Below are 21,920 nucleotides of genomic sequence, written 5' to 3'. Positions count from 1 at the left end.
AGTGTGTTTTAGCCCTTTTTTGTGCTGATAAATTGTTCGTTCCATCCATCTTGTTTGCCACTAACCGAGCCACTATTTTTTTGCAACATGCATACCTCCATTCATTAGGATAGGTGGGTTTGATGTTTCGTTCAAGCATTTCAGCAATGGGCTAAAAAAGCGAGCACATTTGAACAATGAGGTCATGTCGCTTTATGTTGAAAGCTTCAACATCGAGCACATGTATAGCAAAAGAAAACCTAGGAAGTTTGCGTTCTCACCGCATACAGCCGTGAGTCAACTACCCATTTTTTATTTTTTCACAATAGAGTTTCTCCCCACAACTTCCATATCTTTCTAACCAATACCTTCTTCTTTGCATCAGTCCAAGCTTGCCGTGGACCCAAGCTCATTTCAGACACGTTCTTGCAGCAAAGATCTTGAGAGGGCCTGTGAAAGAAACAACATCATGAAATCTAATCAAGTAAAGAAAATGTTCTTGCATCAAAGCTATCCTAGCACAACATGCTCTGTTTTTCTGAAGTTATTTTTTTGTTTCTTAATTTTGCAGTTGTTCTTCACCATTGTCAAGGACGGACACTGGGAAGTTGTGGTTGTAAACTTGATGCACAAACAATTCAACGCCTTCGACTCAAGGGGTGATGACCCTGACTATGTCAACATCCCCGAGAAGCCATGTTGCAATCTGGTATGGACGCTACACCTCTTTCCTTTCTCTTTTTTTCATTTTTTCTCTATATAAAATTTGTTCTTGTGGTACCAATCATACAAGATACAACTGTGTAATCCATCTTTTCGCAATATCAAATTTTGTAGATAGCCAACTTCAAGACTTTGGTCAGAGAACAAAACCCATGGAACCTTGACTTTGACAAGTTTGATCGTCTCAGCCCGAATGGGTACCCGCAGCAGTCAACAACATATTGTTCTCTGACCATTTTCCTTTTTTTCATGTGTCTATCCACAACTTTTTTATGTTTTGTTGTCAAGTGAGCAAATTTTATATGTATTTGTGACTTTTTTTTATTTTTGACAGGTTTGATTGTGGGTTGTTTGCTATTCTATACATGGAGAATCTAACTGGCAGGGGGATGAGACCATTCAGCACGGTATGCCCTTTTTGCTATGCAACACTACTAACTAAATAACTTGTTGTTTTCGGAGCACTTGTTGTTTCCATTTTTGCTAGTTTTCTAATGGTAATCATGTTTTTTGAATTTTTCTCCTAACTAACTTACAAAGCTCCCTTGTTGTATGCCCAGGACACGAGGTCATTGCTCAAATTCCGATCATTTGTTGCAGCGAAGCTTTTTAAGCACCCTCAAAACACACTCAACTCAGCCAAAGAGTTCCAGAAACTGTTGAGTAGCTCGTAGAAGATGTCAATCGGAGCAAAGTATTTCCTAGATAGTTTTAGGCTGCTTTTTTGTGGACAAGTGTATGCGCTACATCCTTTTTGTGTAACCAGAAACAACAAGATGTTGTTAACCATCTACTTTATCTTTTGTGGAACCCAAGCTGGAGCATGTATCATGCTGGGGCATGTCCCTTTTTTCCTCTTTTTTATTTTGAAATATTGGAGCATCACCCATGTTGTGCTGTCAATGTAAACTTGAGTGCTATCAATGTGAACTAGAGACGGATGCAAAGATGAATGAAAATGACTAGGGTTTTTGAACTATCCATGCAGATATGTCAACTATCCATGTTGCAGTTTTTTTTTGCTTACTGGTTTTCTGAAATAAGGTGTCCTACCCATAACAACACATGCCATATACAAGCATCCATGTATACAATAGCTTTTTTTGCAACCACCGGAAACATGATGTCGCAACTCGAAACAAATGGTACATTCATGTATATACAAATGGTACATTCACGAAACAAAGCATTACGGGAAATATGGAAAAGACCTCAAAACTACGGCACAAAGTGAGAGATATCTTGTATGTCTCAAATCCAGGACACACATAACATATCTTGTAACAAAAATGTGAGCTATCTTTTTGTATGTCTCAAATTGGAATAAAACCTAAATACATCATCAAGGTTGCAAAAAAGAGTATTTTATGTGTTTTTTGCTCAAGCACATGTAGTGAGTCTGAAAAGAAAATGCAAAACATCCTCCAACAGGACCAAGAACTTTCTCATGTCTTTTCTCTCATTTTTTTTCTTCCTAGAGGTTGAGTTGCATTGCTTGGGCATTTCTTGGATCATTTGTCATCATGGCTCTCCAGTATGCACAAGTTGGTACAGTATGCCCCACCTCGAAGCAGAATTGACATGTAGGCGGTGCTGTCGCCGCCTCTGTTGCAGCTTATAGGGGTCCACATGTCTGCATGTTATGACCTTCTTCTTTGCAGAACTTCTAGCGAATACTTCTTTTTTCAGATTTTGGCTTCACTGCTGCCATTGGCTTCTTCTCTTCTTGTTTTGACTTCTTGTGCTTATCATCTAGCTGCTCCACCAGAGTCTTCTTCCTCTTCTCTCTTTCAGTTGGCCAGACTTTCTTTGGGACACGAGCTGGGTTTCGTAGCATCTCTGTGCTTTGAGGCTGTGGTAGGTCATCATTCAACGCTCCCATTGTAGCAGCAGGTTGCGTTGGGGATTCACTGCGTTGCGTTGCTTGTTATTCTGGCAGTACCCCTCTTTTCACCGCAGCAATGGCAGGCTCAAGAACTTTTATTGCTTCATCTAATATCTTGTATGCATCATCATTGCAACATGCATCAGAGGCGAGCCATGTCAACCTTCGGCACAAGGAGTTGTATTTGAGCGTGTTTGTCGAGGGGTGCTCAAATTCCAGCAATCGCCCAGTTCTGGCCATGCTTGTTGTTGCTGCTTCAGACCACCTTTCCAACAAGTATTGTTGTGGAATAACTTGCACATTGAGGTGCACCATCACCCTTATTATGTGGGCGCAAACCAGGCCATTCATCTCAAAGTAGTGGCATCTACACTGGAACACCCCTTCATCCATCATAACACGCACAGAGAAGAGCTTTGGGTTCTCATATAAGCTTGATGTTAGATTGAACATGAGGCCTCACCCTTGGTACTCAGCGTCTTGGTTGATAATGTAGCCCATAGACGCAGTCACTTGTTTCTAGAACTTGCCAAAGACGTTGCGTGTGTAGTAATCAGCAGCTTGGCGCTCAATGTTGTATCTGAAACATCACAAAAGGAAGCAAAGTTCTCAAAACAAAGCATGAAAAAACATTTTTTTGGATTTTTTTCTTTGGTATAGTGAAGCTGGCCTACTGAGAGTATAGTGGAGGAGCAGTCATTTCACCAGTGAACCCAGCATTGTCCTCGCGATCAAGCACAGTTTCCTGGCACAGTTCATACTGTTGCACAAACCTCCATACAGAATCAGTTGGACGAATCATTGTCTTGAAATATGAGTTCAGCCCCTCGGACCTGCCTGTCGTACTTGTGAACGGGAAGAAATTGTTCTTGAAGTACGCTGGAGCCCACATATGTCTTCTTCGCCGCATGTTCTTCAAGTGTTTGTTTTCAGCAACTTCAAAACACTCCAACATGTGCTGCCATGTTTCCTCAAATTCTTCAACCGTTTCAGAGTTGTTGATACAAGTGTAAAACACATCTGCAAACGCCTCATTTCTGCTCAGCAGCCTCCCCAACTTAGAACGCGTGTTGCTAAACACATGAAACTTGCAACACCTATGGCAAGTATTTGGGAGCACCTGCTCTATAGCTGTCGCCATTGCTTGGTCCTGGTCAGTCATTATGTTCTTTGGATGCTCATTGTCCATTGCAACCATCCATTGCTCAAAGACCCACTTGAACGTTTCAATAGTCTCATCCGGCAACAAAGAGCACACCCGAGTGAAATGGTTTGGAGGTGATTGTTGATACCAACTATAGGACCAAAGGGCATGTTGTATCTGTTAGTGCAGAAAGTTGTGTCAAAGAACACGCAATCTTTATATTTCGGGTACAACGCCCTTGTCCTCCCATCAACCCAAAACAATGCAGTGACAGAGTTCGTGGCAGGATCTTTTTGCTTCGCAAAGAAAAACTCTGGATTCTCGGCCTTCCTCCTCTCAAAGTACTTCACTGTCATATCCATGTCATGTTGTGTTATCGCTTCCCGAAGCTTTGCACGTTCATTCGCAACATCCCTCTTCACGTACGTCAGTATCCTAGGGTCACCTCCATGTATCCTGCCAAGAAAACTCATGCAATCTGAATTTGACAGGTTAATATCATGCAATGTCAACAAGAGTTCGTAATCTTAAGCAGGTATTTTGCGGTGCGAGCGGTAGTATCTAACACACTCTGGTTGTTGCATCAGTGGATATGTATGCTCTGCAACAAAGCAAGTGACTGTCAATCTCCCATCCCTAAGCCCAACAATCATGTGTGCCTTACAATCATGACGGAGAATCCTGTTTTTCTGACGCGTTCTTGTCACATCCATTTCGGCACCAGGGCGCCTGCTGGAGTTGCTTGTTTCTGTTGCAATGCTCTCTAAGGTGCTACTTGTTTCCGGTTTATCGGGCTTTCTAGCGTGCACACACCCAAAGACCCTCTTGATCATTATTGCATCCTCTTGCTTCTGTCCTCTCTTTTGGCTGTACTTTGTAGAAGATATATGTGTGTCGAATCCCAACTTGAAGGCATAGTCATTGCAGAATTTCTGGGCATCCTCAAATGTGTCAAACACCAATGCAACATAGGGCGATAATGGCTGTGATGAAACATCTCCATCATCTGAATCATCTTGCATCACATCATTAGCATGCAACAATCCCTCCGAATCTTCATGATTATCGACAGAAAAGTTCTTTTGGACATAACTCTCTTCCCCTTCAGCACCAGCTCCCTGAAATAAGGCACATGTTTTTTCATGTAAATAGAGAGGTCTTGGTTGAAAGTATTTTTTTCCTATAGTTGCTATAAACAGTTCTATTTGTTGTTTCAGAAATTCAGGTACACAGATACATTTATCAACGGTGTTTTAGCTTCATTTGCACACAAATTTTCAGTCAATGGCCTTTTCTCACATAGGCACACACATTCAAAATCGTATCATAGGTTGATAAATAACCACTAATAGAGAGGATCATGTTTTGCAGAGATAGAGCAAGCACAGATGTGTGTGGGTATTTGCCTTGGTTCCACTCACACACACACACATATATCTGTCGATAAATTTGAATTTCTAGCTGCCACACACATAAAACAAATAGAAAATACTACCTATGTTTCTAATACATAGGGTTTTCCATGAGTTTCAGAGACACACAAGTCTTCATGTTTTTGAGAGTCAGAGACACATAAATGTTCATGTTTTTTCAGAGACTCACACACATGAAACAAATTTGAATTTTGAGCTTCCACACACATGAAAACAAATAGGAAATTCTAGCTATGTTTCTGATACATAGGTTTTCCATGAGTTTCAGAGACACACAAGTGTTCATGTTTTTTCAGAGTCAGGAAACTCACCCAGCTGCCCTGATTTGATCTGGTAGAAGTTGTTTCAGGAAACACAACCGGAGGGTTCGTGAACCAGGATGATACTCCAGCTCACGGAGGAAGCCCCGCGGCCGCGGTCGGAGCTGAGAACGATGGCCGCGGCTGTTCTCCAAGAGGCGGCCCCCGGCGAGCTCGATCTGTGTCGGATCCCAGCATCTGCCGCGCGATGTGGTGCGCCATGTTGTTGCAGGAATTTTGCGCTGAAGGACTAGGTGCCTCCGCGCGCCGGCGGCAGCAATGTTTGTGGTGGTGGCGACTGCCGCCGCGCTGGGGCGGAGCTTTGGCTGGTGGACGGCGGACATGAGATTCTGTTTCTGAAACAGAACGGCTGTTGCAGGAAATAAAGACCCGGTCAGTTGCGGGCAGTCATCCGACGGCTGTTAGGTGGCTAATCCAACGGCTCTCCGGACGGCGGATGATTCTAACACATCCGCCGGCAGACGCGTAGCGGTTCCCAAAAGAAAAACGGAACGAAACAAACCGTCAAGAAAACAACACAGGAAGGCCGATTGGGCCGGCCCATGTACGCGCGGAAGGCCGATTGGAACTCTATACGCGGAACCGGAAGTGCCCTCTCCTTTCTCAGCATCGTCGCCCCGCAAACCTAGCGTGCTCCCCGCCGCCGACGACAGCGCCCCAGCCCTCCACTCCGGCGACCGGCGGTGCACCTCGGCGTTCTTCTCCCCCACGTATTCAACCGCGGCAGGCACTCAGCAATCAGGCAACGTGAGTCCGCAGCTCCTCTCATCCTCCACCTCAAATCCTTGTTCAGCTGCTCCTGCACTAGTTCCGTATGTAGGCCATACGTGGATGCTTGCTCATATGCCTTCTGTGGAGACTCTAGCAGTAGCGCTTGCACTGGTTCCGTGCGTAGATGGTACGTACATAGATGGATGGCGCTTGCAGTTGCAGGCGAGCACGCCAACTGCTTGATAAAATGCCCACTGCACAGAGAGAATGAGAAGGAAGAAGAAGATGAGGTGGCAAGTGAGGAGAGAGGGAAAACCCGCCTACACGTGACCGGTTTTGTCATCTACTCTGGTTTTGGACGAAATTCGTCCGGTTTTGAGCACGAGGGACAAATTGTCGCCCAAAACAAGTCCATGGATTGGAGGTCGACTTTCAGTAAACTTGAGGGACGTACTGTTTGTGCCACTCAGTACGATGCTTGGCAAAACACAATAGCATTAAGTTGGGGATTGTTAAGTTGTAAATAACCCCTGAAATTATATTGCAAATATACTCTGTCAATTTTTTTGTTAAACCCTAACCTGTCCTGAAACATGTGATTGCCTATACCTGAATTTCTGAAACAGTGTGTGCTCAGTGTACTGGTGCGCTGAACCTGAATTTCTGGAAGCTTTTCAATTTTGGTATTGACCGACCACTGAACCGATTTTCTAGATTAACCGAAATACTGACTTTGCGATTTTGACTGACATTTTTTGTTAGCTTTAGTCAATAACCAAATCTGTCCAAAAAAACAAAACCAAAATGTACTAACCAAATTTCCGGTTTATACTGAACACTCAGGCCTAGTTGACGATACAAGATGGCGCCACTAGCACGTAAGCACCGCAAGGCATCACCTTCCCCCTCCCCCTCGGAGGCTTCTTCCAATTCAGGCAGCGACTCTGAACTCCACCTTGATGACCACTCCGACCCAGAGGACAGCTTCTTCTCCACAAGGAGCGCCGCCGATGACGACGTCCAGGAATCCTCCACCGTACCGCCCTCCCCTCTCATTTTCCTTTTCCTCTGAGGGGTATAGGTTGCTTAGCTGTTTTGTGCCTATCTCTCTCTCTCTCTTGTTAGAGTGACGAGGAGGAGGACGATGAGGAGAGCCTCCATGAGGAGGAGGATGATGGTGAGATGGGAGAGCTCGAGCAGCAGTATCGCACCCTCCAGGCCAATCAACAGTAATGTCTCCTTTCGGCCCTTCTTCGCCATGCCTCCCTTTCACACGGTTTACTATAGAATCTGCTTCATCATCTCACTTATATTCTTCTCTTCTACCTTGCAGAAGCATTCTTCAAACCCTGAAACAACACAGGGATGATGATGTCTCAAGAGGCCAGGCAATCAAAAACCAAAAGGTATTTTCTTATATGTGCTTTGCATAACATCTACTCACCATGATATGTTCAATTGCATCCTTTACATTCAGTGTTTAAGCTTTCAAACTATTAACCTCTACATCCAATTGCTGCTTACTGAAGGCGCTATGGGATAAGACCCTGGAAATGAGATTCTTGCTGCAAAAGGCATTCTCCACTTCAAACAAGCTTCCCAAGGTCTGTTGTTTCTCTCATATGACTGCCAGAACATGCACCTTCGTTTCTTCATCTTCATTGATTTTACTTCTGAAGAAACATATATTTTATTCTGTTCTTGCAGGATCCATCCAAGTCAAGGTTCTGCAGTCATGATCAGGAGATAGAGCAAGCATATGTTGATCTGTTGGACTCATCGAAACAGACTCTCGGTTGCATGCTGGAGCTGCAGAAGGTTCACTTACCTGCTCATGTTTTTTGCTTCAGTGCTATGCTACCACTGCTATCCATGTGCCAGAACCATGAGTTGGTCACGAGATCTTATGGGTTTCACCTCTAGCCTACCCCAACTTGTTTGGGACTAAAGGCTTTGTTGTTGTTGTTGTTGCTGCTGCTATGCTACCGCTATACTGTAGTTGTTCCAGGTTTTCTTACTGTGCGCAATATGCTTTTTCAAAACTACCTGTAGGCTTTACTGGAGCAGAATCAGGCTGCAAAGGGTGCGAACGGTAAAACTGCTATCCAGTCTTTCTCATTCTGGAAGATGCCTTGAAACATTCGTTAATCCTGACTTAATGACAGATACATTGCCTGACTCGAATGGAGAGAGTGACGAGTGGTTGCAAGTACAGAAATTGCATACAAGGTAACCTTTTGCAGCAACAGAAACTCTGATGAAGTACTGCGGGATATATTCTTCGATGTGTTACAATGTCTTGCGTAGCAGAAGATCTTTTGTTAATCAGCGCTATGCAGTTCTGCCCTTGTATGCTTACCATATCCTGTTAGTAGAATGTGTTTTGTGCTTTAATACGGACCATCTAATGATTTAAACTCTTCCCTGGTCCTTCATTATAATAATCTCTTAAATGTCTTTGAGTTAGTGAATTGTTTGTTTGGCTCTTTATAAGTAATAAAAAATTGGTTTCATCTTTACAAGACCTTTGTTTTCTATATTGCTAATTTGCTACGTACCATGATTTTTGTACAGAATAACCCCTTTCAGAAATACCGAGATAGATAAATGGCAGAGGAAAACACACGTCACAACTGGAGCTGCTGCACTGAAAGGAAAGTTGCACGCATTTAATCAGGTTGGTTGAATGCCTATTTAACTACTTCTAGTAATTTTTTATTGTGAAACAGGCCTGGATTTAAAAAGCTAAGACCCTTGCTTTCCATGTTGTATGAGAACAGAACATAAGTGACCAAGTTGCTGGTTACATGAGAGACCCAAGCAGGATGATTCACCGGATGTACTTGCGGAAATCTGATGTTGGTGTATTCGGGGAGGTATTTTATATGCATCTGTTATGAGGGCCACCAGTCATATTTCTGCTTTATAGTGAATAATTTGTGTCTTCTCATTCAATTTGCAGAGTGCAGCAGAGCCTGCTACTACCGTTGAGGTTTGAGCAATACTTCATTCTTTACTTGGAATAATTTCAAGCTTGCCTGCCTGTCTCTCATTTTGTTCTATTCGAATTTCGTTATGTAGACCAGTTAGACTCGGTTATCAACCTAACCGATTAATTAAGTTAGACTAATTTTGGGGATATTTCCACCACCAATCGAATTATATATATACTGTATGTGTAGTGCACTTGCTGGTCTCATATGCTCACCCCTTGTTTCAACACAGGGGAAGGATGTGGAAGGTGATCCTGAACTTATTGATGATTCTGAATTTTACCATCAACTTCTCAAGGAGTTTCTCGAGTCATGTGATAATGGAGCATCTGGTTAGTTCATATCCAACAATTGTGTATCTGCGCTGTTTTTTTTTAAGCCCTGAATGCATATATGAGCCATGCTGCTGCAATTGTTGCAGAGTCTGCATTTTATGCTCTAAGGAAGAAGCAGAACAAGAAGAGGAAACTCGTCGATCGCCGCGCTTCAAAGAGCAGAAAGATAAGGTAGAGTTACTTTCGGTACAGTTGGTTTTCCTTGCAGGCAATTGTGTATTAACTTGTTTATTATGTGAGTTTTCAGGTACAGCGTTCACGAGAAGATTGCTAATTTCATGGCCCCGGTGCCTATGACGGTTCCTCCAATGGCTTCGAAATTGTTCGAGAATTTGTTTGGAATGGGCAACCTGCAGAAGTCAGCCGCGGTCTGATTTTAAGAGATGTCTGAAATGTTGTTAAAGCTAGTTTCACGTGATGGGTGGTAATATGTGAAACGGAAGTAATACCACAAAACTTGTACCCAGACATGCCTGGCCTATGTATGAGGATGAGTGTCATGAATATTACTCCCTCCGTCCCATAATATAGGACGTTTCTGGACACTATGCTAGTGTCAAAAAACGTCTTACATTATGGGACGGAGGAAGTAGTTGCTGATCTGATTAGTAAGATGCCTTCGAATTCTTCATCTGTTAAACATAACAGAGAATTAGCAAGAGAATTGTCGCTGTATTCTTCAACTGTGGACTATGAAGCCAAGTTTCTTTTTGCCCCTTTTTTTGTGCTTGGGTATGGAAGCAAGGTCATAGCATTGCTTCTGCAAAGCAATAAACATCAACGCCCTCTTATCTGAGTTGTGTAATGTTAACCATAAAAATTGTAGATTAACAAGTATAGCTTTGATGGTGCAAGTCTCTTGTCTAAGCAACTAATTTTGACATAACAACATCATGGGGATTATTATGTCCTCCGTTTTTACTTATTCTTTGTCTTCAATCAAATTTTATAAATTTTGACCAATTTTATAGAAAACATCGATAACTACACGTGCATACCTCTGAAAAATGTCGCAAGAGAAAACAACAGTTTGCTCATCGCGAGAGTGAGAGAAAGCGAGCGAGAGAGGGGGGAGAGAGAGACGCCTTAGAATTAACCATATTCAACACATGTTTTTTTATTATTTTGTGTGAACATCGAGGCCATCGCTGGCGAGGATGAGAAGGAGGATAAGTGGCAACACAAATATGATGCCTCGCAAAAATAAAGAAGATGAACCTATTGTGGTCTTGAGTGATGGTTGTTGAGTTAAGAGTGTATGTTATGTTTTCTCTCCCGTTGCAACGCACGGGCTCTTTTGCTAATAAAAACAAAGGAAGTATATTCTGCCGTGGGCGATGAAAAGAAAGCATTGTAGGCCAAAAGGGTCAGATCAAGAGATAATCTTATTGGCCATGGGCGATGGGAAGAAAACGTTCTAGGCTTTCCTTTCCCCAATACACCCTCCTCATCAAATCCAAACGGGGAGATTGAGAAATGCAAATTTTCAGGAAAGGAGCGCATGGCACGGTCAGTTGTCATTTTCCCTTCCACACGTGATCATCCGAACCTCAGAGCCGACAGGTAGAGAAACCCTAGTCGCCTAGGGTCGCAACTCAATGCAAAGGGACGGGCCTCTCAGCGTGGCCTGGTGGTCGCGGGCAGTGATATGTTCCTTCTCTGTAGTTTTATTCATGAGCTTAGAAACTTCAATTTTGAAGCTCACAACGAGTCGCCGCAAGCTCTTTCTCTTGTATTGGCCGCCATGTCTAGTTAGGCCATTCTTGTGATCCTATGTTAGTTCCTGTAAACATCATGACTGGATAAACAAAGCTTCGCAGGATTGTCTAATATAAAAAAAAAGGAGTTCAGGTTTAGGTTGTGCAGTTCAGGTTCATCACACCAGCACATTGAGCACACATTGTTTCAGAAATTCAGGTTTAGACATTCACGCTGTTACGGGACAGATTCGGTGTGTAACAAAAGAATTGACAGAGCATATTTGCAATATTATATAACAATCATTGCACATATTACATAAAACTCTTCCAAGGGTCCAACCGCAATTAGTTACGGTTTCCTTTGCTTCCTAATATACAGCTCACGTGTTGTTATTATTATTCAGCCCCTTCCACTAATCACCACCTTCATCACGCATTATTACCCGGTGACATAATTTCCTTCAGCTGACAGAAATACCAGGCCTACCATCACCTATAGCCGGGCCTTGACTTGACTTGCTGCTGGTGCACTCTGCGCATGAAAATTAAGTGGTATCATATACTGTATCACATTTCACTGTATCAGAACAAGATGAATTACTTGGTGGTCTAATATTGAGGTACATGCTTTCATTCTGGCTGAAACAAATAGAAACTACTAGTACTTCTACTAGTGAAGGAAATAGCTAGGCGTTAAAGTTTTCAGCTGAAACGAAATGCCACTCATGCTCACCAGAGGAATCCCCTTCGCTGCTCTTTCGGCGAGGTAGGAGCAAGGCTCGAAGAAGCTGCCGTACCGCTTCGCCCACTCCTGCAACTTGCCGTGGATGTATTTTGCGCCGATTGAATCTCCCCATAACATGACCCCTCCCCTACAATACGTTGCAACAATTGACGGGCGAGTAAGTAGTTGCTAGTAAATCTCTACATCAGGGCCTGTAAGGTTCATAATAAGAGGCAAATTTGACCAGGGATCTTAAAAACAGACCTGTAAGGTGGGAAACCCATGCCGAAGATTGAGGCGATATCAAGATCCGACGCCTTGACCGCAATGCCCTCATCAAGGACACGGCATGCTTCGTTTATGACCGGGAAGAACACCATCTCGACTATGTCCTTGTCACTTAGCTTCATCAACTGGCATGTTTATGCAGAAAGTTTCAGCACTAGAGCAACTTGTTTCTTTTGCAAGAAATGCTACTTTAACCACTACAAGGATCTTGTCGATTTAGTCTGGATATTTTTACCAATACATATAACCATCCATTCAATATAAACCAAGCTATATTCGCTCATCTAGTACATGAGATACTATAAACATCTACTTCTGGTTTGCTTCTTCCACAAAACACAATTGCCATCCATAATACAAACATAAACAGCAACATTGTTTAAAAAAATGTAACGGCATTTTTTTTTGAGAAATTGTTCCTAATTAATGTCCCCTTCTCAATGCTAGAATCATAAGAGCAGATCAGAAAAGCAAATATGCCAAGCATGAACCACTATAGTCATTCTATTACTGCACATGCTTTCACCGGAAAGCTGCGGAATTCTCTAGGAAAATACAACAGAGATTAGCCAAAAATCAAAAGATGAACCAAACCAAACCTCAGCGTCGGGAGTAACTCCTGCCATGCTCCTAGATTTCTGAATATACGTCATAATTTCAGGATCAGGAGTTGCCTTCCTCCTATCCTCGTACTTGTAAAATCCCTTCCGACTGGCTTCGCCTACATGAATGGTTGGTCAATCATGGTAACACATTTCAGAAACCAGTACAATGTACAAACATTAACTGAAAAAGAACAAATATGCATGATATACTGGTGATGTTTGATAATTTTACCTGCTCTTTTGTCCTCCATCATAATAGGGATTAACATGGACTTGTAGACTCTCTCCGGGAAATTTTCAAGGTACTGCATACCAGTAGCCACAGCAACACCAAAACCAACAAGATCTGCAAGCCTGCATATATATACATAAAATAGTTAGCAGCTAGACTGAGTCCATCTAGCATCGCACGAAAACTATCATACGAAACGTTAAGAATGCCACAGGAGCTTATATATATTCAGGAAAACAATACAGAATTATATATCTGACCTGAATGGACCCATGGGCATTCCAAATTTGGTACATGCACGATCGATCTTGTAAACATCCATACCATAATCAACAAACAGGAGTGCTGACTGGGTGTAAGGAAAGAACATCCTGTTGACGGCAAAACCAGTACAATTCCCAACCACTATTGGTGTCTTCTTGATCCTCTTCCCGACATCCAGCAAGTCAACAACAACCTGTGCTGAAGTGTGCTGGGTACGAACTATTTCCAGGAGCGGCATCACATGCGCAGGACTGCATAAGTAGTGCAATCAATTAATGGATGTACATCCAGAATTACTGTGCATCAATCAATATACGCTGCATTACCTAAAGAAGTGTGCACCAACAATACGGTCTTGGGACTTTGTTTTCTCTCCAATTAGATTAAGATCAATTGTAGATGTGTTGGTAGCAAGGATGCAATGGGAAGGGCAGTACTTCTCCAAGTCGGCAAATATTTGCTGCTTCAACTTCACATTCTCAATAACCGCCTGCAATTGTGAGAAATAACAGAATTAAGCATAAATGGCTAACTGCAATTAATTGCGGGTCATTAATAAGATTTAAGAATTGCCTCGATAACTAAGTCCACTTCTTTGAACTTTTCATAACCAAGGGCACCACTGAGAAGAGACATAGCCTTCTCGTATCTCTCCTCTGTCATTTTTCCTTTAATCACACGACTCTGCAAATTGGCTGGTGAAGCGAACCAGTGAGATAATTTTGTCTTTTTATTACAAAGATGCAGCGTAAAAGATTCCCAGGAAAAAATAGATATGACGAGGCTTAATCCTGTTTGTAGTACCTTTGATCCTGTCAATTCCAGCAATCAAAAATTTCTCATTTACTTCTTTCAGCAGCACAGGATAGTTACTCAGTATCATTGCGGTAGCAATTCCAGAACCCATAAGCCCACCACCTAGAATGGCGACTTTCGTTATTTTCCTAGGCATCAAACCCAAGTCTGTAGCACCAGGAACCTGACACATATTTTAGAGGATTAAGACATGGTGTAATTTGATAGTAACAATTAGAAAAAATGTCCTTCATACCTTTGATGTTGCACGCTGAGAGAAGAATACATGAAGTAAGCTTTTACATGTATCTGAGAAAAGAAGGCCCTGGAATGCGTTTGCTTCCTGCATTTACATTACAGAAGTGAATCCAAAATTCTGTATCCACAACAGGAAAATTAAATAAAGTAGCAGACTAGCAGTAACAGCATAAGTAGCATCAAGTACCTTCCAGAGCCCAGCTCGAGGTCCTGAAACTATACCTTCTTCAATGACATCAATACAAATAAGTGGGTGTTCAAGATTTGCAGCCTGCTTTCGAGCTTGAGCCCTTGCAAACTTGAGAATCTCCCTAGCCTCACCAAGGGGTTCCAGTTTGTCAGTCTTGTAAAGGCTTTTGATCCATGGCTTTCTGAGCTCGCAGATATCCAAAGCCCAACGACGAGCAGTATTCACCAAATCATTAGGAGAAACTACGGAATCAACAAGACCCAGTTGGTGTGCCTCTTCGCCCTTAATTGGCTTGGATAGCTGATGCAAACGGGTTGTTTAGTTAAGTGAAGTAGTTGAATTAAACCAGTTAAGTCACAGAAAAGAAAACCATAGGCTCGAAAGCAGTATTTACCAACATCATTTCCAGTGACTTTGTCAATCCAACAAGACGTGGGAGTCGCTGCGTTCCTATAAATTATGTATATGGGTCATCACATTGAAAAGCCAAAAAAAAGGCCGAATATAATCCAGTTCATATTGGGGGGTAAGCATATGACAGAAAAGATACAAACAACAGTGGAGTTCATATTTAAATAAATTAGGGATGAAAAGCAAAACATTCATGATGCGGATGTGGTGCTCAGTACTCGTCTCGTATTATGAGAAGTGATGATCCTGGGCAAAACAGTGGGGCAACCAATGGAGATAGAAAAAATTGGAATACAATCTGACTAACAAATGTCTCTCGGAAGATTAAAATGGTTGCTTGGAAAGTGGCCACAGACAAGTCTTGTGGTACTGAAGAAGTGAAGATTAGGATGGTTTCCATCCTTTGATCAATTATACGAAGTCTCCTGCGCTCAGATACACGCTCAGTTCAGCATAGGAGCTTCAAGGTGAGAATTTTTTCTTTAATTCTGGCCCAGACTGGTTCCTTAATGTATAGATGAATGAAAACACATGCACTGGCTGTAAGTTATTCTTCCTCTTCTAGAGAGCTTGGCACCTTCAAAATGATGTGATTTTCAGACAGGAAAGGCTTCAATCTCAGCATCGGTTCTTTCTCTTGAGAGCAATGTTTCTTCATTCTTCGGTTTGTCGAGTAGGGATGGCTATTATAGTGGCGGCAAACGAAAGGCTCTCTTTTTTTCCAACCGGAATGAAAAGCTCCTTTGTTTGTTTCACCCATGGGGATTGCTAATCATAAGGCTCTAGGATATTTGGTCAAGGAGAGATGGAATCCCCCACCATGGAGCTGGGCTCTGGGATCGTTAATGCAGGATGTAATGTGTCGCTGAATTCTGCAAGTGGGGATGGGGGTGTCTTCAGTTGGCACTTGATTTGCACCTTCCAATAATCCTAGAAACTGATTTCCTCTATGTGCATTGTCTCCTTTCTCTGCCAACAATGAACATATCACCTTTTTCTGATTCAAAGGAGGTTCTTGGACTTAGGTGGTGTCTTCAAATCATAAGCTGGTGAAGAGTAAGTGGGATGCTAATGGGGCTGCTAATGCTATTGCCAAATTTTTGTAATTGGAAGAATTGGCTGTTAGCAATTATGAATGTTGGTTAGCCCCTAATATATTTCTGAGTGTTAAAAGAACACAAACATTACATCAAGCAGTTTCTATGCTACAAAACTAACAGGAAAGTGCATGGTTTAAGAGCCACTTCACTTTATGCATAAAAGGGTTCAAATAATGAATTGCTGCTACCTATAACATAAACAAAATGTCACATAAATGAGATATTAAAAGATATAATTTTACCTCCAAATCCTGGAATGATCCCAAGTTGAAGTTCTGGAAGACCTAATTGAGCAGTGGGAGTTGAAATACGTGCATGGCATGCCTAATATAACATGGGGAAAAATCATATAAGATAAACCTCTTGATTTAACTGATCTAGGGAAGGATAAAAAAGAAAAGTACCATGGAAACTTCTAATCCTCCGCCAAGACAAAGACCATCAATTGCAGCCACCGATGGCTTTGTTGCTCCTGTTTAATACAATAAGTACAGGAAAATATTCAACAAAAATATTTAACATAATGGCAGTAATAAATCAAGAGACAAGGCAGACTAATCATATACCTTCCAGAAGTTCAGTGAGAATGTCTATTGATATGTAACCAACCTTTGGTTGCTCAACTGTTAGAAACATATATATAAAATGATGAGATTTACAGAATTAATATTCAAATAGTAATGAAACGACAAGAATTGCACAATGAGACGAGTATAACATACTTTTTCCACTGTGAAGATCACCAAAGGAACTAATATCGAATCCTCCAGAAAATTTCCCCCCTTTCCCTGTCAAAGGCTTGAAATAAGAAACGGTTTCCTCACTGGAACAAATAGTGTTTTGTACTTGAAATGCACAAACATGGGGACGGCTAGCACGCCCGGACATGGAGAAGGTGGGAGGGGCCTGCGCCCCCAGCTGTGGCATTTATATTGGCTAAAAAACTGAACTGGCAAATACCTGTAACAACAATAGCTTTGACATCCTTCCTCTGAAGAGCTTCTTCATAGCTTTCCTTTAAGCTTAGCAGTACTGAAAGAAAAAAAGTCATGGTGAAAAAAAGAACTATCGCCAAAAGATTTGAAAGTAATGTTTTACATAATCTTCAGAGGCAATAGCTTCTAATTACATTCCATCTGATTATCCTACACATGCTTATGTTAGGAGGAGAAGAACTTGCACTAATGTTGGCCAATTGTTTGGTGCATAAACATGTGGTCATCAGATACAAACGCAGTGCTTACGGCTTGTAGAACGCCATGTGATTTTGGTACAAAAAAATTGGCAAAACAGTCGGGTTTAAATGTTACTCATTGCATAGTTGTTGTAACAGCAGCCTAACAGGTGACAGCAACAGCTTTGGCTATAGAGGCGGCAGTTAGATCACGCTAAAAGCAACGCGCGGGCGCACACACGCGCAAAGGAGATAGTACTGAATTTCTGATTTTGTAAAGCGCTAAGTTGTACTACTACTAAGGCCCTCTGCCCCAGCAAAGCAGAGTGAGCTGAGAGGAGAAAAAAATCCCCAACGTTGAAGGACCAAATCCTTGTCTTGGCTGTGTACGTGTGCGTCTCCGACCTGGAATCTCGCCGCCCGGACGCCGGAGTTGAATAACTGTGGCTGTGTGTGCGCGCCTCCACCAGAAAGTTGCCCCAATATCACATAGACCCTCAATCCTGTTGAACCAGGCACCCTCCCTCAACCTCAAGGAGTGAAAAATTAAGCCTAGCGACAGCTAAAAAGCACAATTCTTGGTAGCGAATCACGCCAAGAAGGCTCTTCCAATCAAATACAAAGGAGAATTCAACAGAAAAAGAGATAATAAAACAGGCAGAGCAACGGATTGGGATGGGATCCAGGACGAGGATGGATGCTGCTGGTACGGTACCATCGATGGAGAGGGAGTTGACTGGCGGGTTGCAGATGGTGATGACGGCGACGCCGTCGCCGTCCACCTCCACCTCGGTCGCCCCCTTGGCCGCCATCGCGCGCTCCGCTGGTTCCCAAGATCGATCCCGCCCGCCCGCCTGCCGCCCGGTGTTTGTTTCTTGCAGGTCTCGCTCAGGTTGCTTGGAGGAGTTGGGGAGCTTGCAGTTGCAGGATTTATCTGCTATCCTCCAAAATTTATTTATGGCGCCCTACTGTAGAGGCTGTTGCGCTGCGCTGGCGCCATCAAACCTCCCTTGTAAGCTTTGGAGTGCGGTTGCGGAGGCCGATCCGTTCCACCTCATCTCACTTAAACGTGACGATCAGATCTGGCAGGGACATTGGATTTTGAGTAACATGATCCTCTCTATGATGAATTGCTAATGAGTAAATGAGTAAAATAAGTACTTCCTCCGTAAAGAAATATAAGAGCGTTCTTATATTTCTTTATACAAAGGGAGTACTAGGTAATCTAGAAAAGGTAGTCTAGAAGAGAGAAACACGACCGTGGAGAAATTTGTTATATGACTGTGAAACATCAAAGATACAAAACCGAGTCCACAAACATTCGTACTATACGAAATGCACCTAGACATTGCTTATTGCGTCAAATAATTAATTATTGCATCAACATGATCATCATGCTTTTTTTTTTGCTCAGTTAGCCGACTTAAATTCCAAGAGACCGGGTTTATATATCCCGCAAATCTGGTCCACCACCGCCTCGTACTTGGCGTCCTTGCCATCTCTGTTGGTTGCATCGATGAAGAGATGGAGGAGCACGCCTAGTTCCGACTCATCGTCACTCTCGGCTCTCACCACTTTGTTGAATTTGATCTCGTCCTGTACCAGCCTGACGTGCTCTTCCACCGCCCACCTGCCAAGCCATTGAATGTGTGGATTGTTGATGTCCACTGGTGGACCTGCACCAAGAACCGCTATGGCGCAAATGGCTACGATGGCCGCAGCAAATAGGAGGCTATTTCCCATGGTTTTGGCTTGGGATGACGCCTTGGTGCTAAGTATTGCAAGTCTGTATCTGTAAGGTGCAAGTTGTATTTGCTTGGGGGAAATAACACATGACGATTAGGGGCATTTATATTGCTCTAGGCCTAGCTGCTTTGCCAACAAATGGCTAAAAATAGAATTTCTTTTTTTTTGGAAAGAATTCATTAGTTCGTATCAAATCTTTCCCCTCTCTATATAACCTCTTTAAATTTAGTAAAAAAATGATTGACGTGACTTTTGGGATCAATTTTGGTTAAAAAGAGTGATCTGTCCAAAAGAAATACTGCTCAGGATTTGAAAGAATGCATTGACGGTTAATAATACATTGAGCTAGCAATCAAAAAAATTCTTTCCATACCGTTGTGACAGCTTGTATTCCAGCTAATAGGCCTACAAGATCGAGATAGTGAGGCTATAACCAATCTATTTTAGTTTCTTTAGTAAACCAGCCTATTTTAGTGGTGGGGCTATCCACTGTAGTTGCTCCCCATCATACGCACGGAGAATTCAACAGAAAAGAGAAATAAAACAGGCGGAGCAACAGATTGGGATGGGGTACAGGATGAGGATGGATGCTGCTGGTATGGTACCATCGATGGAGAGGGAGTTGACTGGCGGGTTGCAGATGGTGATGACGGCAACGCCATCGCCGCCCACCTCCATCTCGGTCCTCCCCTTGGCCGCCATCGACTCCGCTGGTTCCCAAGATACATCCCGCCTGCCACCTGGTATTTGTTTCTTGCAGGTCTCACTGAGGTTGCTTGGGGGAGTTGGGAGCTTGCGGTTGCAGGATTTATCTACTATCCTCCGAAATTCATTTATAGTGGCCTACTGTAGAGGCTGTTGCGCTGCACTGGCGCCATCAAACCTCCCTCCCTTGCAAGCTTTGGAGTGCGGTTGCGGAGGCCGATCCGCTCCATCTCATCTCACTTAGAGCAACTCCAATGCGCCGACCCAAACAAACGACGATTTTGTCCACTTTTCGTCCGTTTGGGTCGGCCGTCCGCTCGGCGTCCGCCCTATTTTCTTTTTGGATTGGCCGTGCGTCCAACGCAAGCGACCCATTTCATGTCTACGTACAAATTTAAGAGGCCCGCGGTGATGACCTACAAGTATATGAGATCAAGTGTAGCCTTTTCGATAAGTAAGAGTGTCTAACCCAACGAGGAGCAGAAGGAAATGACAAGTGGTTTTCAACAAGGTAATGTCTGCAGGTGTTGAAATTGTAAGTAACAGAGTAGTTTCATAGCAAGATAATTTGTAACGAGCAAGTAACGATGGTAGTAACAAAAGTGCAGCAAGGTAGCCCAATCCTTTTGAGGCAATGGACAGGCCAAAATGGTCTCTTATAATAAGCAAAGCGTTCTTGAGAGTACACGGGAATTTCATCTAGTCACTTTCATCATGTTGGTTCGATTCGTGTTCGCTACTTTGATAATTTGATATGTGGGTGGACCGATGCTTAGGAGTTGTTCTTACTTGACCAAACCTCCTACTTATGATTAACCCCTCGCAAGCATCCGCAAGTACGAGAAAATTATTAATAATAAATTCTAACCATAGCATTAAACTTTTGGATCCAATCTGTCCCTTACGGAATAGCGCATAAACTAGGGTTTAAACTTCTGTCACTCTCGCAACCCATCATCTAATTACTACTCCACAATGCATTCCCTTAGGCCTAAATATGGTGAAGTGTCATGTAGTCTACGTTCACATGACACCACTAAGGAAATCACAACATACACACTATCAAAATATCGTACACATATCAAGTTCACATGATTACTTGCAACATGATTTCTCCTGTGACCTCAAGAACAAAAGTAACTACTCACAAGTGATAAACATGCTCAAGATCAGAGGGGTATTAAATAGCATATTAGATCTGAACATATAATCTTCCACAAAATAAACCACATAGTAATCAACTACAAGATGTAATCAACACTACTAGTCACCCACAAGCACCAATCTATAGTTCCGGTACAAAGATTGAACACAAGAGATGAACTAGGGTTTGAGAGGAGATGATGTTGTTGAAGATGTTGATGGAGATTGCCCTCCCCAAGATGGGAGAGTTGTTGGTGATGATGATGACGATGATTTCCCCCTCCGGGAGGGAAGTTCCCCCGGCGGAATCACTCCGCCGGAGGGCAAAAGTGCTCCTGCCCAAGTTCCGCCTCAAGACAGTGGCGGTCCATCTCGAAAGCCCTCTCCTTATTTTTTCTAGGTCAAAATGACTTATATACCAGAAGACGGGCACTGGTGGTGGGCTGGGCTGAGCACAACCCACCAAGGTGCGCCTGGGGGGCCAGGCGCGCCCTGGTGTCTTGTGCTCACTAGGTGGCCCCCTCCGGTGGCTATTTGCTCCAGTATTTCTTATTTATTCCATAAAAAATTCCCGTGAAGTTTCATCTCATTTGGAGTTGTGCAAAATAGGTGGCCTGACGTAGCTTTTCCAGGTCCAGATTTCCAGCTGTCGGAATCCTCCCTCTTTGTGTGTACATTGCATATTATGAGAGAAAAGGCATTAGAATTACTCCAAAAATATTATTATGCATAAAACATCATAAATAACAGTAGGTAAACATGATGCAAAATGGACGTATCAACTCCCCCAAGCTTAGACCTCGCTTGTCCTCAAACTAAAACTGAAATCGAAAAACATGCCGGTGTCGATAAAAACAAAATATGGACATACAAGCATCATGTATATTATTATAACAGCAACAAACTTAAACATACACTACAAAAAAAGACACATCCGTGACATTTTGGGCTGAACGAAAAAAATTTCTGTCATACATATGACACTTCTATGACGATAATTGTGACAAAACCCGGTATCATCATAGATGTGGTGGGCTCCTACTTCTATGATAAAAAATCATG

The 21,920-nt window shown here is 42.7% G+C and overlaps 2 protein-coding genes across 4 annotated transcripts; one reads left to right on the top strand and one right to left on the bottom strand.

The window, feature by feature from the left end:
• Window positions 1–6,026: 6,026 nt before the first annotated feature.
• LOC123068743 (protein AATF) lies at window positions 6,027–10,238 on the top strand. 2 transcript variants are annotated; one of them, XM_044491370.1, is made up of 14 exons: window positions 6,027–6,228; window positions 7,030–7,231; window positions 7,321–7,424; window positions 7,529–7,601; window positions 7,725–7,799; window positions 7,903–8,013; window positions 8,248–8,287; window positions 8,361–8,424; window positions 8,770–8,872; window positions 8,976–9,071; window positions 9,158–9,187; window positions 9,421–9,520; window positions 9,610–9,694; window positions 9,771–10,238. In XM_044491370.1, the coding sequence occupies exons 2-14, from the start codon at window positions 7,058–7,060 to the stop codon at window positions 9,895–9,897; spliced, it is 1,182 nt and encodes a 393-aa protein (XP_044347305.1). In that variant the 5' UTR covers window positions 6,027–6,228; window positions 7,030–7,057; the 3' UTR covers window positions 9,898–10,238. The 2 variants fall into 2 exon arrangements, with proteins under 2 accessions (XP_044347305.1, XP_044347306.1); XM_044491371.1 differs by having other exon boundaries at window positions 6,043–6,231; window positions 7,039–7,231.
• Window positions 10,239–11,475: 1,237 nt separating this feature from the next.
• On the bottom strand, window positions 11,476–19,727 carry LOC123068742 (glyoxysomal fatty acid beta-oxidation multifunctional protein MFP-a). 2 transcript variants are annotated; one of them, XM_044491369.1, is made up of 18 exons: window positions 19,616–19,727; window positions 17,051–17,122; window positions 16,813–16,878; window positions 16,657–16,713; window positions 16,495–16,562; window positions 16,333–16,414; window positions 14,974–15,029; window positions 14,577–14,879; window positions 14,388–14,474; window positions 14,141–14,315; window positions 13,910–14,031; window positions 13,663–13,826; window positions 13,333–13,587; window positions 13,073–13,194; window positions 12,835–12,956; window positions 12,212–12,360; window positions 11,957–12,095; window positions 11,476–11,755 (listed from the first exon to the last, which is right to left on the bottom strand). In XM_044491369.1, the coding sequence occupies exons 1-18, from the start codon at window positions 19,710–19,712 to the stop codon at window positions 11,717–11,719; spliced, it is 2,175 nt and encodes a 724-aa protein (XP_044347304.1). In that variant the 5' UTR covers window positions 19,713–19,727; the 3' UTR covers window positions 11,476–11,716. The 2 variants fall into 2 exon arrangements, with proteins under 2 accessions (XP_044347304.1, XP_044347303.1); XM_044491368.1 differs by lacking the exon at window positions 19,616–19,727 and adding an exon at window positions 17,980–18,270.
• Between the last annotated feature and the right edge of the window lie 2,193 nt (window positions 19,728–21,920).

The sequence above is a fragment of the Triticum aestivum genome, chromosome 3B (genome assembly GCF_018294505.1).
Source record: "Triticum aestivum cultivar Chinese Spring chromosome 3B, IWGSC CS RefSeq v2.1, whole genome shotgun sequence".
Taxonomy (NCBI): Eukaryota; Viridiplantae; Streptophyta; class Magnoliopsida; order Poales; family Poaceae; genus Triticum; species Triticum aestivum.
Note: the sequence above shows the minus strand (reverse complement) of the source record. Positions and strands in the feature narration are given on the sequence as shown.

Coding starts and splice junctions, on each gene's coding strand:
- LOC123068742 (XM_044491369.1), bottom strand. CDS start 19,712: ATGGCGGCCAAGGGGAGGACCGAGATGGAGGTGGGCGGCGATGGCGTT. Junction 17,123..19,615: donor CAACTCCCTCTCCATCGATG/GTACCATACCAG, acceptor TTTTTCTTTCAG/TACTGCTAAGCTTAAAGGAA. Junction 13,195..13,332: donor ATGCCCATGGGTCCATTCAG/GTCAGATATATA, acceptor ATATATATGCAG/GCTTGCAGATCTTGTTGGTT.
- LOC123068743 (XM_044491370.1), top strand. CDS start 7,058: ATGGCGCCACTAGCACGTAAGCACCGCAAGGCATCACCTTCCCCCTCC. Junction 8,014..8,247: donor GCATGCTGGAGCTGCAGAAG/GTTCACTTACCT, acceptor AACTACCTGTAG/GCTTTACTGGAGCAGAATCA. Junction 9,072..9,157: donor ATGTTGGTGTATTCGGGGAG/GTATTTTATATG, acceptor TTCAATTTGCAG/AGTGCAGCAGAGCCTGCTAC.